Source organism: Lepidochelys kempii, chromosome 3 (assembly GCF_965140285.1).
Source record: "Lepidochelys kempii isolate rLepKem1 chromosome 3, rLepKem1.hap1, whole genome shotgun sequence".
Taxonomy (NCBI): Eukaryota; Metazoa; Chordata; order Testudines; family Cheloniidae; genus Lepidochelys; species Lepidochelys kempii.
This window is the reverse complement of record NC_136382.1, coordinates 166,416,145-166,434,681: the sequence shown is the minus strand read 5'-3', so window position 1 is coordinate 166,434,681 and position 18,537 is coordinate 166,416,145. Positions and strand designations below refer to the sequence as shown.

The following is an 18,537-nucleotide window of genomic DNA, read 5'->3' as shown; positions in this document are numbered from 1 at the left end:
AAAAATATAATTCAGATCGTTTTACTGAATATATTCTGGGATGCTACACAGTTAAAAAGCCTTACCACTGCAGTATTTACATGTGAGAGGTTATATTTTGCAAGCAGAAAGTTTATAACTTTTTTTTTTTTTTGTTAAATAAAAGCTTAGATACTGTAGGGAATAACGTAACCTCTAGGATACAGCTTTGTGGTCCATCTTGAGACCTTGACCCCAAGAATCAGAACCAATGACCTAGGAAATGACAGTTTTCAGGATTTGAGAGATCCATTTTTGCATTTGTTCTAGCAGAACTCAAAGGAAACAGAGGGCCTGTCAACTTTCAGACTAACAAATAATTTTGTTGTCACTACTTCTAAATCATTACTTCAAATGCAAGAATCAGCGATAACAAAATGGGAGCTTTCTAAACAAGCTTGAAAAATCCCCTGGGGTATAGTGAAGTGTTTCATTATAAATGTAGATATTAAGTAACCTCATTTTATTTGCTGACTAATAGCCCCGCCGTGAAGAATATTAACAGCAAGGCTAGTATTATTTTTATTATTATTATTATTATTATTTCTAAACACCCCCAGATCACTTGGACATCACATTAATGTAAATGGATTCAAAATTTCTTCTGCTCTTGGACCCATCCTGAAAAAGAAATATGCACTTTCTTAACTTGATTTCAATAGGACTATTCACAGTTTCTAAAGTTAAGCCCATGACTAAGTCTTTGTATTTTGATACCTTCCCTGCTGTCTATCATCGAGGTCTATGGAAGACCAGACTTTATATCTGTCCATTTATTATATTATATTTTAGGGAACATATGTACTGTATTCCTACAACAAGCAGAAGAGATGGACACTCAGTAATAAGTGTCTTCAAAAAGGCATGTCAGTAATGCAGGATGTCTAAATTAAGTTGTTAAAAAAATAGTATTTCACAGTTAGTCACTCTTATCAGTTTAATCTCTTTAAACACTGTGCTCGCCAGGTATGCGCATAATTCATTAACTGAGTGTTGTGGGCTGGTACTTTCATCTGAAAACTGCTGTAGTGTGCAGCTGTGCAGGAAAAAGCAGTTGTGTAAGCATCTTATGTTTGTTCTAGGAAACTGAATGAGAATTTAAGGATTCCCATTCCCCACACTTCAGAGAAAGAAAAAACAGCATCTCTACTTCCTCAAGTTAGCAGTATTGCTCCTTTTGTTGTGCTTCAAGTCACTAGTTTAGAAAATCAGCAATCCAAATTCTAGTGCCACCAAAGTTTTGTCCTCATAAAACTCAGTCACGTAGGTTAAGTAAAATTGTAGGCTAAGCATATGCTACATCACTGTCAAAGCAGCAATCCTAAGTGATAAGCCATCTAAATGTCATGGGTTGGACGCTCTGCACTAACACTGCGTATTATGCAGTGCTTTGCTTTATTTCCCTGCAAAGTAGGGAGAATATGCTACTGAACCAGAATTCTCCACTCGTACTGGTGATGGCATTGCAAACCTATTCAAATTACAGCGCTCTAAATGACTGCACAAGCAGCCAGGCAATGGAGAATCAGACCCTGCATTTTTTACTCACTTTTACCTTCCAGCTAATCCTATGACTGTCAAAAACTCTTTTTTCTGCATAAGGCTGTTTTACATTCCTCATTGTTTAGGATATAACCGTTTTGAGTTACACATTTTGGGAAATTAAAAAAAACAACAAAAAAACAGGTTGGTTCTTTGGTTCAAAGAAGCCTCTGCATTAGAGAAAGATACTTACCCTCATCATCATCTCTCTTTCTATAATGCTGTCCTCGATAGAAAACATTTCAGACACAGGCCTTTCCTTCACTGGTTCTTTCTTGACCCTCTCCTTTACACTCGTGAGGTCAGGCTCTGAGATAGATGGTCCAAGGGAGGACCCATTCATTGTCATTTGATCAGTTCGAGACGCGCTAATGGCCTTGGTAGGCCCTGGCCTCATGGCCTTGGCCCTGGCTACAGCCACTGAAATGTTTACTTGGTCCTGCCTCAGGGCTCCATTGCTAACACTTTTCCGTGGCCCGGGATACTCAGGGGGAGGTTTATTTGGTATTCTAGCCAAAGCAGCTTGCAACTGAGCACTATATTCCACATTTTCGTGGAGCGGTGCTATCTGTGACACTGATTCTGCAGCTTCCTCTTCCTCTTCGCTTTCACTGCTGTGTATCAGCATCGTGGCACTCGAGAACGTCTTCTTGTGATGGTAGCAAGGGAGCTGCTGAACTGCATGTTCCACCTGCAATGCCTCTTCTGGCTGCACCTGCTCTCGCAAAGTGTTTCTACGTGGCAGAGGGGCATTTAAAGTCTTTAAAGCCATAGCTTCTATACCACGTACCATATTGCTGATGACCTCCAAACTATGGCGCTTGTTCAAAGCTGCATGATGTTTGACTGCCATGAGGGGCTCACTAACCTCCTGGAGTGACTGATGAACCACTGGCAAGCTGTCCTCTTGGAATGTCTTCACCGAGAGCTGGACCTTCCGAGTAACCAAATCAGGGCTACTGCCACTGACATATTTATGACGGTGGCTCGCTAGGTCAGGTGTGCTGGTGGCAGGACGCGGACGTGGATATGGAGGTGGTGGCCTGAAAAGGTAGTTTTTTAACATATGGGCAGTACTATAGTTTTGACTGCTCTGCAGCTGCATGTTAGCCAGTTCTGGCGTGCTAACTGTGTGGGATATGGCACTGGCTGCTGCCTTATTCTGCACAGCATTATTAGGGTTCATTTGGTCAGGCGGGGCAACAGGTTTGTTATAACCACCATGCGGCCCATAAGGAACAGTATAGGGATGTCTCTCTCGAATCTCAGGTTGGCTGTAAACCAGGTCTTCTGGTTGGTTGTAAGCATGTGTGTTTCCAATATTGAGGTTCCTTAAAGATTGACTTTGGCTATCCATGTGAATAACCCCTCTCTTCATTTGCCTCATGACAGTTTCGTAGTCTGGCGTCGGCCTGTAGGACGGCACTATGATTGCACTATGTCTATGGCTGGGGATGTAGTCTGCTCTCATGATATCACTTCCTGGGATGCTGAGATTGGAGGACATTGGAGACGCCTGAACAAAGTTCTGTGAACGGTTGAGGGAGTTCATGCTGTGGGCACTGCACATACTGCCATTTGGCCCATTACCATTTAAGTAGCTGAAGTCCATGGGACACCTGTCCAAGCTGGTCTGAGACCTACAATAGAATGTTTCTTCATTTCCATGGAAAATGCTGTCTGTGTATGGTAGAGATAAAGAAAAGGACACTTTAACAAACAAGGGCACATTCAATGTCACGATCCTCAAAACCTTTCCTAAATAAAACCACCAAAACTTCAAATGCATTCTGGACCACTGATTAAGAGGCAGCCTTGTGTACATCCGTGCAGGACGTGTGGTCACAGGACTGGCCTTTCAGATTGTTTTGCCACTCCTGTACTCAATACCCCAAGCTTTTCTCTACCTTGCCTCACATTCCAGAATCCATTGTGCTCTTTCCATCCCCCGCAAAAGTCCAAAATGCTGTAATACACCCGCACGTTGTAGTTTGTTACTTGTGTCAGAAATGGGATCAAAACAATACTCCAGATCCAAACACTCCTGCAATTTGGGAACATTTGGAGGTTGAACACTGTCTGTATAATTGGCTGCACCTACATCCTAGATCCAAATCACGCCCATGCTTTGAAACAGTTCAGATCCAGACCCTCTGGCAGGTTCTTAAGGCGGAGAAAGTGGTTGTGGAACTCTCTCTTCCCCCTCCATCCATCTGCCTCTCAGCAGGTTCACAGCTGTTATCTAAAGATACATCCCACGATTGGCAGCACTAGGCCCCAGAGCTACTGTACCACTGAACATTCTCTGAGGTCTCCTCTTGATATACTGCCCTCCCTGCCCCAAGCAAGCAGAGATTGTGAAGGGGGGGCGGGGTGTCCCTCCAGGGCTGTAGCAGGTTCCTCAACATCAAACCAATTTCTTGTCTCCAGGACTCTAAGCAAGCCAAAGCAGGCTGATCATGCCCCCGAGGAAGCAAAACAGCCCTCTGATCAGGTAACTGAAGCACAGAAATTAAATGATTTGGCCAAGGTCACAAAGGGAGTTTTCGGCACTGGCAGGAATATAAAAAAAAAAATCAGATCTCGAGTCACAGCTGAGTGTCTTAACCATAGGACTATCCTTCCTCCTAAATCTCACAGGACTCAGAAGGATGGCCACCTCCAATGATTCTGGTGTAAGCAATTGCCCAACATCATATGAGAAGTCTTTGGTAAAGTCCACTCCTGCTGCGTCTCAGTCCATTCATTTGTATAGCCCCTGCCTCGTGCACGAGACACAATCGCTACACTAAGATTCCATCATGTGACATGATTGGCTAGGGCACTTCAGCTGTGTCTCTCACAGTATGCAGACATAGCTTTGAGAAAATCATTTAAAAAGAGAGGGTGGTTAAGTGAACGACATGTGACTCTGCCACATTAGAGGCCAGGGCTCTGTTTCCAGTTCTAGTGGAAGTGACTTGGTGCAACATTTCCATCATCTCATCTGCCAAAAGGGGTGGTGGGAAATGATAGTTGCGTCTCCCTAGTGTAGAGGTATGTCAATAACAATGCATGGAAATACAAACAGATGTCAGCAGAACTTATGGTCTCCTCATGCCCAGGCCAGTGCACTAAGCTACAGGATATTTTGTGAGAATCTCTCTCTACTCCTTAGATTCCAGCCATCACACTTTCCTCAGACAACCGTTCTGAGGCTAACCCTGCACAGAGCCAAAAATACAACTTTTTATTCACACACTTCTGAAGCTTGACCCTGGTGACAAGCACTAGAACAGAGCAAAGGCCATCAAGTAATATACAGGCTATGTGGATCTACTCCCCCCTCAGCTCCCCAGTTTCACTTGGTCTGCAGAAAAAAGCAGTATAAGAAAGTTGCAATTTTAAAATCAGGCCATTTGGGGAGACCTGTAACTTGGCAACCCCTTGACTAACTGACCCCAAACATGCCCTATAAACTCTACCCACTGCACTTAACTGGTATGCCAAATTCCAAGCCCTTCTAACGGTGCAGGTGTATGTTAGATAAATTTGAAAATTGGGCTTTAAACAGAACCCTGCTGCAACCTTAACTATAAAGTTATTGTGGAGGAGTGATACTAACTCCCATTTGGCGAGGATGGCATTCTGGAAATCAAGATCTGATGAACAAGAGCCCCTTTGCTGGCACATTAAGCTGCAGATCTCTGAAAGGAAATACCTTGTGAGTTGTTTGTTTCAGTATAGTGTTCTCCGCACTGGACATGCATAGGCGGCAGTATAAATGGGTGCTGTCTTGGCTGAAATAAAAAAAAAACATGAATAACCTCGGCAAACTGGAGCTTTGCCACAGTTTTTGAATATGAAGTGCAGAAGAAATTACTCTAGATTCTTTCCGCAATACAGAATATTTCCTTACAGAGTTCTGCAGAAGTGTACAGAGCTTTACAAACAAAAGACATAGGGTAATGAGTTCAAAAGTGCCTGTGTGACTTAGGCATCTACGTCCCATTTCCAAAAGTGACTTAGCTACTTAGGAGCCTGGTTCTTATTGAAAATCACTGGGGCTTAAGCTCTCTAACACATAAGTCACTTTTGAAAATGGAATTAAGGCTCCTTGCTCACTTTACTTTTCAACATTTTCACCCAGAGTCCTTGCCCCTGAATAGCTTAGAAACGAGGCTTTGACAAAAACAAGAGGAGACAAAAACACAAGGAGCAGTAGGTAGGAGATGAGGGCAAAGGCAAGAGCAACATGAGGTGGCTCAGCAGAGTCACGCAGTGTCTTGAATGCAGAATTTCAGTGAGCAAACCCCCAACTGATAAATATTGCAGCTAGCACTGTGATATGGTAGGAATCAGTGGCAGGGATGCTTTAGTATTAAATCAATGGATTATTTAAAAGTAATATAGGTAATAATAAATAAATAATAAAGGTAATAATATAAAGCATGGATGATGTCATAATCAGCAGTTTTGTCCATGCATAAAGAGAAGAATTTGGAGGATGGCACTGCAGCCACCTCGGCTGTGGGTGTGATTAAGTTGAGAAGTTTACGGAAGCACACACAGGTGTGTTCAGAGAGACACAAACTGTTCCGAGTTCTGAGCAAATGTATCTGCAGAACCACCTCAGAGGCACCTCTCACACAGGCTGGTTCCAGGAGAGCAAAATACTGACTGAGCCCATAGCTTCAAGGAGAAAAGAGGCACAGTCCACCTTTGTGCAGAGTCAAAGGGCCACAATGACAGCCAAGCCACTGAACGGGCGAAAAAGGAGATAGGCTCAGCTTACACCTATATTTTCTATGGGATCAGGGGAATAAAAAAAGTGAAAGCGACTGTGATGAGGCATCTAAATCCTTGCAAGCAATATGACAGGGAAAGGGCTAAGTCAGAACCAGAGGAAAACAGGAAATGCTCCTGCTGGATCCAGTTACAGGTGAGGGTGTTCCGAAGAGCATGGCTCTAGGCAGCAGAGAATGGTTCTATTGGCAGCCTGAGAGGCAGAACTTAGTCTGGCAAGCACTGAAGGAGCCTACGTAGGTCTGAGCCAGAAAAAAAGCCTTCACACTAAAGAGAACGGGTCTCCTGCTAGGAATGTATCATATATATTAGGAAATATAGGAAACAAGCTGAATCCCACATTATTGTGGGACTGGTCTGAAGGACTCTTCTGTTATTGGAAAAGCAGGACTTTTTTGAGAGACCAGACAAAACAGTCTACCCTGAAGTAGTTGGGGAGCAGCTTGAAGCCTGGAGTAGTCAGAAATCCAATTCAGGGATCACTGCGGGGTTAAAAAACAAATCCACACTAGGGCCTCTTACAGGCTTTCTTCCACCTGTGTGAGAGTCATTGGAATTTTGGCTAGAGTAAATAGACTTTTGCCCAATGGAAATAAAAAAGTACAGAGTTAATGGGCCTGATTCTCAGTTATCATCCTATCATTAAGACCATGACAGAGCAGTATAAAAGGGGCTTGAAATGGGTATAAATGCAATTATGCTGCCAAAGCGGTATAAGGAGGCCTTAGTGTAAATGAGAATCCAGGCCATTTTGTCAAATGTCAGAGACACACCACAGACTTCACTTCATTATCCCACTTCTGCCTACTGATTTATTACAAGGCTACCATAGAAGACCAAGGCTTAGTGATAGTGCTATCCAGAACTGCTGTATACAGCTCGAGGAGGCTGTCTGCAAGGCTAATTGCTATAAAGAACAACTATTCTAACAAGTGAGCAAAACTACTTTTAAAAAGAAGCATGTGAAGGTTCATTTGAACAGAGAGAAAACCAGGTTGTTTTTGAGAGGAGAGTCACCTATTCCTCTTCTCATTGCTCCCAATCCATTTTCTCATTTGCCAATAGTTTACACATAGAATCTAAACAAAGGAGGCATGATTAATTTTTCCTGTTAAAATGTAGGCTTCCATTTTCCATATCTGATAGGAAGAGGGTCTTGTTTTCTTTGCGATAAAGAAGAGGCTGATCAGATCATAAGGCATTTAAGGGCCCTTTCATTTTCTTACATTAGCTATTTCACATCAAGGCTCATAAAGCAAATTAGCAGAGAATAAGAATTTTATATTTTAAAGAATGTAACACAGAAAGTGCAATAACCAAACTGTGCTAACCAATAGCTCTCTGGAAGTAAGCTTAAAATGATAGGCAGTTTTGGAAAGGAAACTGGGCAGGACTATTAGTTTAAAACATAGGTACCTGCCCACATGTGAAAACTATTAAAAGCTTTTGGAGAGGAAAATATGACAACTTTTAATACCACTGAAATAAAATGGACTAGAACAGATTTGTGGAAGGAACAGAATGAATAAATGGTACAGATTTTGTTAAAACACAGGCACTGCCCATCTTGAAAAGGGACAGCTGCTGTGCATGGATAAGAGGTGTCAGAAACAGAACTACCAACACTGACTGTCACACAGACATATGCTAATAAGATTTATTACTTCAGGAAGGTGCTACAAACCAAGAAAACTGTACTTCATTACTGGGCCTGAATGAGGCAAGAAGGAAGCCTATCTTCTTTTGTTTCACAAGCAAACCATTTTATACAGCCATGATAATCTTTGCCCTCTATGGAAGGGACTGGCAATGTTATTGCACCTTGCCATTCTCTCTTAGGTTTTCTGCTGGAATTCGATATTTCTTGGGGGTGGTTCAAGGGTGCTGGGAGAAGAATGTAGCAGCAAAAGAAAGCTTATCCCTACAACTGGCTGAAAAATGGAACATAATGTTTGCAAAAATTTCTCGGAAAATTGTCTCATTTTTGTGAAAATTTCAATTAAAAATATTGTCAAAAATTGAAAGCAGCTCTATTTAGCTGCATGGATTTACAAAAGAAAGAAAATATTGAATCACAGAATTAGGTACTGATTGTAAAAGTTTTACTCAGAAATATTAGGCACTTCACAGAAACACATAATGAGAAAGTTCCCACAGTCTAAATGCAGACTTGACACCTTAGGGTGACAAAAAATAGAGGACGGAGGAAGGGTTCAGGGCAACACACTGTAAAATCATGCAGTGATTCAGTTTTGGCGTATGTATGTTTTGAGGTTCCGTTACGTATACAGTAATAGATTTTTCAAATTCTACCCAACCTGCAGGAGATTTCTTACCCTGCAGGACAAATCCCATTGAACATCACTGCATTCCTGCAGAAAAGATGTTCCATTTTTGCAGGACAAGTAGAAACATTAAAGCCCCAAGGCCTATAAGTTTTAGAATCAGTAGTACTAATTCGTTCCATTTAAACAAACGCAATTGCTGTAGGCGATATGGCAGGAATGAGTTTCAAGAATGCCGATGTCTAGTCAATCAATATATTTGAACTTTAGAAAATGTCCCATCTCATGTATTGCCCCATCCCTGCATCAGCAATACCAGCATTATTATTGAAGACCGCACTATAGTACATACCAAGGATGACCTACTCCAGGTGGGCCGCCGTCTGATAGGGGGAGGAGAACTTGATTGTCTGTGGGGAAAAGTGGAGAGAGATACTAGGAACTGGTCTTACTACAAAGTTTAAATTTCTGATTCAAGACTGGCTGAGGAAAATAAGAGCCTAAGATACTGAAAGGTATTCCTTATTGATAGATTTATATCAAATAAAACAGATGGAAATAATTCAGTTCCTGCCCTAAGTATAGATGTATTTTTATTCCAAAATAAACATGCTTTCTGGCCATTATCCTATTTGGCCTAATTGGAAACAAGGGAAAGAAAATAAACTCTGGTTTAAAAATGACAAATGTAAAAAGTAGACGTCTCTTAAGGAAGCATGGGCCAGCTCTCAAGATGATACAGGTGAACAGAAAAAACAGTGAGAGCATCTTGGAGAAGTCACAGCAAATCACAAAAAGGCAGTGCACAGATCAAGAGAGGAAAGAGCGGCTGAAGGACAAAGCTAGTGGAGGCAGGTATAATGTTGGAGTAGCCAGATGTAGTGGGAATACTTTAAAAAGGAAGGGGGAAAGAAAAAAACTTTGAGGAGTCAGAAATATAGTTCTTACGTGTAGAGAGGAAAGGTGGAATTTCTCCTCTTAGAATTTCTGATCTGGTGAATGATGTTATGTGCGATTAGAGGAAATGCACACAGAGGAAATACAAACAACAACAGAGTCATTTTAACACAGAAGTTGGGAAAAGTGTTCAGTCAGAAAACACACTGCAATATGTTGCTTGCTATCAATACATGTAACTCTAACACAAATGGTGGTGCAAGGACAAAACCAGTTAACTTAGTAACTGTATTTTAGTTCTATTTATTTCTCTCAGCAACTTCATTTGCTACTTATTTTTATCTGAGAATAGAAAAATGCAAGTGTTTTTAGATGTTATATATCTGAAGTGTCTCTCTATACTGGACTTATGGTATCCGAGAACCTACCCCTCAATGTCAAGGGATAAATAACTTGAGCAAACGCCACTGCTTATGCAGTCTGAATTTAAACAGCCTTTACTGTAATAGGAGAATCTTCTGTGTTGACCCTGGTATATAGTTTCAAAGTAGAAATATGCTCCTCTCCAGGATCCGCTCAAAGTTTTTTTTAACCTTTTAGCCATCACATTGCTTTTTGTTTTTCTAGAGGAGAGAATCAGAAGCTTCCCTTTGAACTTGCTCCTCAAACTGTGTGTGATGTTGTACCCCATAATGCTCTATAGAAATATGCTTATAAGTGTAAATATAACATAACTGGAATATGTTTTATGCTAGATATCCCATGTAACACATCTTTGCAAAGGTTATGTTCTACTACATTTATCATTTTTATATCTGAAGTCATGAGAGTTGGCTCTATGCTTCTATTTAAAGTGTTTGCTGTAGAAAGAACCTAAGGCAGATTTGGTCAACATAGTGTGAAAGGGTTATTCAAGTAAATGGAAGTACTTGGCTAACAATGGATCTTGATAGATGTCAATTCACATCTGAGCATTCCTGGGAACATTCAGGCTAACATCTGAGCAATGGCTCAGCCTGTAGAGAACTGAGTCATGCATGAACATGCGACTTGCCCATGTGACTCCAAAGCTCCATCTTGTAGCTGTAATTCTACACAGGGGAAGAGAGGGGTTTCCACCCACAAGAGAGAGACTATATAAGCCCCTGGAAATCCCTCCATTTTGTCTTCAGCTGTCTCAGAAGATAGCCTCTCCACCCCAAAGAGATGCCTGAAAGAAACTGGAACAAAGGACAATAACTACAGGGGTGTGAGTGTTTGCTGGACCCAGATTAAGAGGAAGTCTAGTCTGTAAAAGAAGCTTAATGGAACATCTCTAAGAGTGAGATTTACCTGCATTTAGTTTCTTACTGTATTAGGCTTAGACTTGCGTATATTATTTTACTTTGCTTGGTAATTTACTTTGTTCTGTCTGTTATTACTTGGAACCACTTAAATCCTACTTTTTATATTTAATAAAATCACTTTTTACTTATTAATTAACCCAGAGCAAGCAAGCAATTCCTGGGGGAGCAAACAGCTGTGCATCTCTCTCTCTGTGTTAGAGGGCGAACAATTTATGAGTTTACCATGTATAAGCTTTATACAGAGTAAAATGGATTTATTTGGGGTTTGGATCCCATTGGGAACTGGGAACACTTCTTAAGTTGTTTTCAGTTAAGCCTGCAGCTTCTGTGGGACGTGGTTCAGTCCTGGGTCTGTGTCTGTAACAGGCTAGAGTGTCTGGCACAACCCGGCAAGGTACTGAAGTCCCAAGCTGGCAGGGAAAATGGGCTCAGAGGTAGTCCCAGCACATCAGGTGGCAGTTCCAAAGGGGATTTCTGTGACCAAATACATCACACAGTTCAAAACAAAATTAAATCCACAATGTTGGATTATGAAAGTGCAAACATATTTCTACCAAGAAATAAATAAAATATTGGAAACATGTCTAACTCCCAAGAATAGTAGATAGCATTTGAAATCTGATCAACTACAAGCTTCTTCTTTGGGTGATAAGGCAGTGGTTATATTTAGAATTCCCTTCATCAGCCCTCCACTAACTTACCCCATTTGAAAATTTATTTTTTGCTCGCGTATGTGCGCACACACTCCCCCCCACACCTTCTAGTCTTTCCTTCCATTATTTTGGCCTTCCATTTTCCAACAGATGACAACACCCAACAGAACAGATGGATGTCCATCTGGGTAAACAGAACTGTGGTGATGATGGGAGCTTCTTCGCAGTTTTATAGTTAACTAATCAATGTGTTGGATACTTTACAGGGAATTCTCTCAGTGCATGGCATTGCTCTATAACCTAGCATTATTCTAAAAATGTCAAACTCTAAAATCACAGCTCTCCACTCCAGTAGGTGGATACATGTTGAAAGATATTTGCAGCTAATAAACTGGCCTTTGTCCCTACACGGTACAACCTAAGCTCCACCCATTCCTCTTTCATTAGGGTGAAATCCACCCTTGTGCAGAGGGCAAGCTCAAGGCCTGTGCATTACTAAGGGCTCAAAATAGACTTAAGCGGCATATAGTGATACATAGGCCTCATATGGTACAGGAATTATTCCTTTGCTATATCTTAGTAAAAAGGGGAGAGGGTAAAGAGTAATTGCACAATTTTTTTTTTTAAATGACAGACAAGCCAAAAATCAGAGCACTTCCAATGCAGTGTACTGAAAAAGAAATCGGAAATATGCATACTCACTCTGTGCAGATTTTATTCTGTTTGTAAAACTTATGCCTTGCAGCAAACAGCCGTGAAATATATTTTGCATTTTCAATATCATCCTTTAAAACACAAGAAGAAAAATTGGAAAAGCCGTCTGATTATTCACTCTGCTGCTATTACAATGAACTGATTTCAGCAACCGAAAGCGCGTTCTAAAAAATTCAACAGCAATAATGCCTTTTAAGGGATGCCACACACAAAGTCAGCTGCCAAGAACATCTGCAGTGCCCTCAAACCCTGGACCACTGAAACGCATCAGCATGTCTTTACACGCTGCCACTTTGCTGCTAATGACAGTGAAAAAACAAAAAGAATGGTTAGAGCCAGGCTGTGTAATTTACACACTGGCCTGTGTTGGGGATTATGGGGAGTTGCAGTTTTCTCAGAGCACTGCACAGTCCCTCCTAGAGCTCCAGAGAGCACGTATACAGGCTCCACCATTGCTCAGGCAGCTGCAGCTATGAGAGCATGGTGTGGTGAGGGGCCATGGACATTTCATCCAAAAGGCAGTCATGTCCACAGAGCTCCCAACAGAGTGGATTTCAGGCTGTCTAGAAGGTATTATGTACATTGTAAAGTAAAAAATAAATTGGAGTTCACCCTCCAAATACAAGTGATGGAAATGTTGGAAAGGGTGAGCAGGTGACCAACTGAATTTGTGATTGCCACCCTCCAAATGCAGGGGAGTGAGGTCACAGCTCTATTCAGATATTGGGACTTGAAGTTCAGTCTTTCTGATATACTGAAAAGTTTTTCTGTTGATACTGTTGAGGTACTTTGCTTACTGTGTGAAAGAGCACGGTTTCGTCTTTGTTGATCAACTCCACGATGATTGAAGACTTGTTATGTACTATATTCCCAATATCATTCCACCTGTGGAAAAGAAATGCTGCTGACTTTGCCAAGACACACAGTCAAACATTTCACCAACATGTTAGGAATGTAATAGTTAACGTGCAGGTTCATTTTATGTGAGAAATGCTGTTTGATGAAGAAACACAGCCAGCAAAAAATCACATGCTGTGATTAAAGAAAAAGCCACCCAGAAACACTGCAGAATTTAGAGTAAAACATTTATTCTTCAAAAACAGCAATGTTAAGGGTTACAATAAAAGATATAATTGGAAATATATGAATGCTTAATTGTAAACTGAACTGCATTGTGTCACAATTTAATTACGATTTGACTGTGACTAGCTGGCAGGGAAATATGTACAGTTCTTGTTGGATTTTTTTTTCAAAACTGTTTCCAAATTTCCTAGATTGACGCATAGTCTATACCAGAAAATTAGGTCACTTTAACTACCTTGGTTGGGGCATGAAAAATCCATACCCTGAGCAGTGTAGTTAAACCAACATAAGTCCCTGTGTAGACAGCAAGAGGTTGCCAGAAGAATTCTTCCCATCGACCTAGCTACTGCCTCTTGGGGAGGTGGATTACCTACACTGACAGGAAAATCCCTCCTGTCAGCATAGGTAGGGGTTTACACTAAACCGCTAGAGTTTGTTAATGTGCTTTGATCTAGTCGTTTTTGAAATGAGACTAAAGTGCACTAACGAATTTTTAATGAATATCAGCAGGGCCCACATAGACAGTTAGTTCACAGCAGGCTAGTCCAGGGTACATGCACACACCAGTTTGCCCCAAATTAATTGTTTGTGTAGATAAGCCCTTACCCATTACTGTTTTTATACAAACAAAAGATACCATGTTACTATTTTGTGTTTTATGCTCCTAATTTTTTTTTGGCCATGTGTTAACTTATTCTTTCCTCCAGTGACTGTCAGGTTGATTAAGATCAGTATTATGACCTTTTTACAACTAATTGGTGTCATTTATGTCCATCACATGAAAACTTTTGGGATAGAAATGATTTGCTCTTCTGGAAAATGTACTTGGATACATCCTGTCATTACATGCATGGGAATGCATGCTGAAACAGAACAAGCAAGCATTTTCTGAGGACATCTATACCTTTAAAAAAAAATAATCTGAGAGGTATCTCACTTTTGCAACCTACATTTTCAAGAAATCTTGGGAATGGCACAATTTAAAAGAAATCTACTCTGATTTCTTCATAAATCTACACATTCAAAAATGAAAGATACATGAAAAATGCAAAAAAAGATGGGAATCTTGATGATGTTGGAAAAAATAATCTAAGCCCTTTAAAATAAATGTTAAGGTCTTTGAAAAAAAGCTCCAACCACTGGCCAAAAACTACAGTATGACTCCTTAAAACATCTGTTTTACTATGAGTGCTGTACAAACATTCATACACCAAGAGCACTGGTCAGAAACAAATATCACAGATTGTGGTTTATCATTCTAAGATAACAATGAAATAAACAAAAATAATCCATGAGACCACAGAAACAATTAAAAAAAGGGACGGCGGATGAAATCCTGGCTCCACTGAAATCAATGGGAGTTTTGCCGCTGTCTTCAAAGAGGCAAGGATTTGACTCAAAGCTTTTTGCTACATTTTTTTTGATAGAGCAATAAAGTTGGGGTTTTTTTGGATAGAATAACAAAAAGATAAACAAAATTTAAACAATTGGAATTAATAAAACAATCCTTTGGCCAGACGCTCAAATTTTGCATTAGCAACACTGGGTAATCCCACAATGAGAAAAACAAGGGCCAAATTTAAATTCAGATATCACTTTACCAGCTTCTGATCTCAGAAACTCTTTATCTGTAGGCTGCTGAGTGTCCTATGCCAAATGAGTTAATTTCAGCCTAGTTTCTCATGGATTGTTGTCACATTATTATTTAGATAGCTCCATAAATGAACATAGTGCCACACACATAAAGAAAAGACAATGGTCAAGAATTTAAAAAATGAGCCTAAAATTCAGCTCCTTTATCCATATAAGTGACCTGATTTTGGGGTGCTGGAACAATTTGCATAGTGGGGGTGCTGAGAGCCATTGAATCAAACTGGAAACCCTGGATATAGTGGAAACCACTTCAAGCCAGAGGGTGCTGCAGCACCCCCACCATCCCTAGTTCCAGACCTATGGAAGCATACACAGCTAGCAGTCCCCACTGAAGTCTAACGTATTTGCTTTCAGGTGCAAGAAAATAAATGATTTAAGCATAAACTGACCCTAGAAAGGCAAGAGGAGAAAAGGCATCAAAATCGCATAAGCAATTCAAGTGTACATGATAGCCTTGTCTCTCTAGACATCAACCCCATTCACAGACATCTATCACAGACTATCCTTTACTGCATAGACTTTTATGGCCAAGAGGCCAATCCTGAAAATCCTTACTCATGTCAGTACTCCTTTACTCACAGAAACAGATCCACTGAAGCCACACTTGATGCTGAAGTCACTGGAAAAAAAGCACAGCTTCCTGTAAAAGGAATTCACATTAAAAGCAGATGTCTCTTGATGGTACCTGTATATCACTGCTGGCCTTCCAATTCTATTTTTTATGAAGATTCCCATGAAGAAAATGCCAAGATGCATATCATTTCCATGATTGTCCTGCACAAAAACCACATAAACATTTAGTTAATTAATACAAAAACTGGTTTTACATGAAGAACGCCCATGGAACTACAATAAAATGTTTAAATCAAAATCATCCCCTAAGATGTACAGCACATCAGGCATTCAGAGTCTGTCTGTACATTAACTAACCAAAAACCTCCACAATCTGCAGAGCAATTGCTTCTTATTTACAAGGTATTTACACGGTAATTCAAATAAATGTCATATGAATATAAGCCATGTGGCTAAAAAGGATTACTGTATGGAGCAATACAAGGGAAATTAGTGTGCTCTAGTGGAATAAACACTAGACAGAGTCTGAAATTCCTGCATTTTAATTCATACTATATGGATTTGGACCATTCACTTGACCTTTTGGAGCCAGATTTTCAGACTGGTTTTAAATGGGCCTCCATTTTGATAGGTGCAAATACCCGGGGACACAATTTAGGTAGCTTAGATGTCTAAGTATCTGATCTGTGGATGCAATCTGGTACTCATACATTTAAATGATAAATTGCATCCCAAAAGAATTATTCCTGTTATCTGCGGATGCAAAACAGGAGATCTGTATTTGCAACTCTGGTCCTCTGTGACTCAATTTGCCCTTCTCTAAAAGAAATAATACTTACCTACCTTACAGGACTATTTATACAGTGCTTCTAAGATGTAAACCACTGTATAAATACAGCTCTATCCCGATATAACGCGGTCCTCGGGAGCAAAAAAAAAGTCTTACCGCGTTATAGGTGAAACTGCGTTATATCGAACTTGCTTTGGCCTCGAGCATTTCCGTTATTAATAGTCAGCAAATCATTTTTGTTAGAACTAACACGGTGTATGCAGTACTCACCCCTGCTCTTTGTCCCCCTCCTTGTCCCCTGACTACTCCCTCGAGAGACCCCGCACCCCTAACCAGCCCTCCCAAGACCCCACTCCCTATCTAAGCCCCCCTGCTCCTTGTCCCCTGACCACCCCCTCCAGAGACCCCCCCCATCCCTAATCACCCACAGGACCCCACCCCCTACCCAACCCCTCTGCCCCTTATCCAACCCCTCGGCCCCGGCCCAGCACCCTTAACATGCTGCTCAGAGCAGCCTATCGGAGCCAGACACGCTGACGCGCTGATCCGCCAGAGCACACATCCCACCCCCCAGAGTGCTGCTTTACCGCGTTCTATCCGAATTCGTGTTATATCGGGTCGCGTTATATTGGGGTAGAGGTGTATCAAGAATTAGTTTTACAATAAGTAATATTACCTTCATTTATTGAAGATAACATTAATTCAGTTCTTTGAAATACAAAGTAACATTTTTGTTTTTCCTATTTTGTACAGAATAGGCACTTTGTGCTTCTTATTTAACATGGTCCAGAATGGCATACAATAGCCAAACAGGGACATCCCATATACAAAACCTGAAAAAATTCACTTGCTAGTGCCAAGTGGAAAGCTTTCCCTGGAGAGGGCTGGTGCTTACGCCATCACATTTCTGAAGATTTTACAAAAATAAATATGTCTATAGCTCTTATGATTGCCAAGAGATAAATCCAACATGAGCCAAATGTGAAGTGATGCAGTGTTGTCTTCCTGAGTCTGTAGGCAGGTAGTCCAAGTGCTTCAGCTGCTGCTTACTGGTTTGCAAAGCTTCAGAACATGAAATTAAGATGACTTTCAGTGCTGGGTGGGCCACAGTGACACCATCACTCTGCTGCTGCTATGGGAGAATTCTATGAGCTGCAGCTGAGGCAGGCATGGCTGAGACACACACAGTATATGGGCCAGAGGGACCAAAACAGATTGAAGGGGAAGGAATAGAGGAGACTCCCTTCGGTTCCCCAGCATCCTCACACCATTCAGGACATGTTGGAAAAGAGATAGAGGGTGGACCTCTCTAACCTATCTCTCTTCACTGACTGCTGTTTTGAGAAAAGAGGGAATCCTGTAACCCTTCCAGCTTCTGGAGAGTGGTGAGCTTCAAATTTATCAGATGCCTACTACCAACAGGGTAATACAAAAAGATGAATACCATTGGCAGTGTCCAAGACAACACCCTGTTCAAAATCCTAGCTACCTTCTCAGGCTCTGTGGATGAACACACGTCTAGATTTGTCCCAAAGATTCGCTGGTAGTGTGCCCCACACATGCATTTTGTATTTATTTCTAGCTAGCAAGGGTTAATCCCCCAGTAAGTAGATGTCTGGTACATTTTTCAAGCCCTGTACATGCAGATTCCCAATGCTGCACACACCAGAATTCTTCAAATTATACTCCAAATCTGCTGTGGTTTGGACGTTCTCCGCTTAATCATGGGAAGAGCTAAGCTAAGCAAAGAGATAGTGAAGATTTTATTTTAATTTTTTTTTTAAAAGGTGGGGAAGGAAGGAAGAAAGGAAGGAAAAAAGGAATCAGCTCTCAAATGCCCATCTCCAAAAGAGAACTTTCTCCAGGGTCTCTCAATACACTATGTTTGTCCATACATCTATCCTGCCAGCTCTCCTGGGTGGGTGGTGGTTTTTTTCTGCGTCTTGCACTGTATGAACATGCAATTGGTGCTTCACCCAGCAACCAACAACAACAACAAGGCAGAATGAGAAATTCTGTTAAAGAAACAAGTTGCCAGAGTCTAGAGTTTTAATGGGAATTAATCCCAGAACAAAGCTTTCATTTCTTTTAGATGCATAAAGATTTGACATCAGAAGACCACATAATTTCTGCCTTCCAGTGAAAAAGCCATTAACTTCAATAGAGGCCATCACAAGATCCAAAGTACAATCAGCCAG

The 18,537-nt window shown here is 41.0% G+C and overlaps 1 protein-coding gene across 1 annotated transcript in view; it reads right to left on the bottom strand.

The window, feature by feature from the left end:
* PTPN14 (protein tyrosine phosphatase non-receptor type 14) overlaps positions 1 to 18,537 on the bottom strand; it is a 181,773-nt gene that overhangs the window by 36,647 nt on the left and 126,589 nt on the right. The window contains exons 8-13 of the mRNA XM_073338920.2: positions 15,662 to 15,750; positions 13,038 to 13,125; positions 12,229 to 12,311; positions 8,983 to 9,040; positions 5,261 to 5,339; positions 1,754 to 3,240 (exon numbers count right to left, since the gene is read on the bottom strand). Coding sequence (XP_073195021.1) covers positions 1,754 to 3,240; positions 5,261 to 5,339; positions 8,983 to 9,040; positions 12,229 to 12,311; positions 13,038 to 13,125; positions 15,662 to 15,750 — 1,884 coding nt within the window. The remainder of the gene's footprint in view (positions 1 to 1,753; positions 3,241 to 5,260; positions 5,340 to 8,982; positions 9,041 to 12,228; positions 12,312 to 13,037; positions 13,126 to 15,661; positions 15,751 to 18,537) is intronic.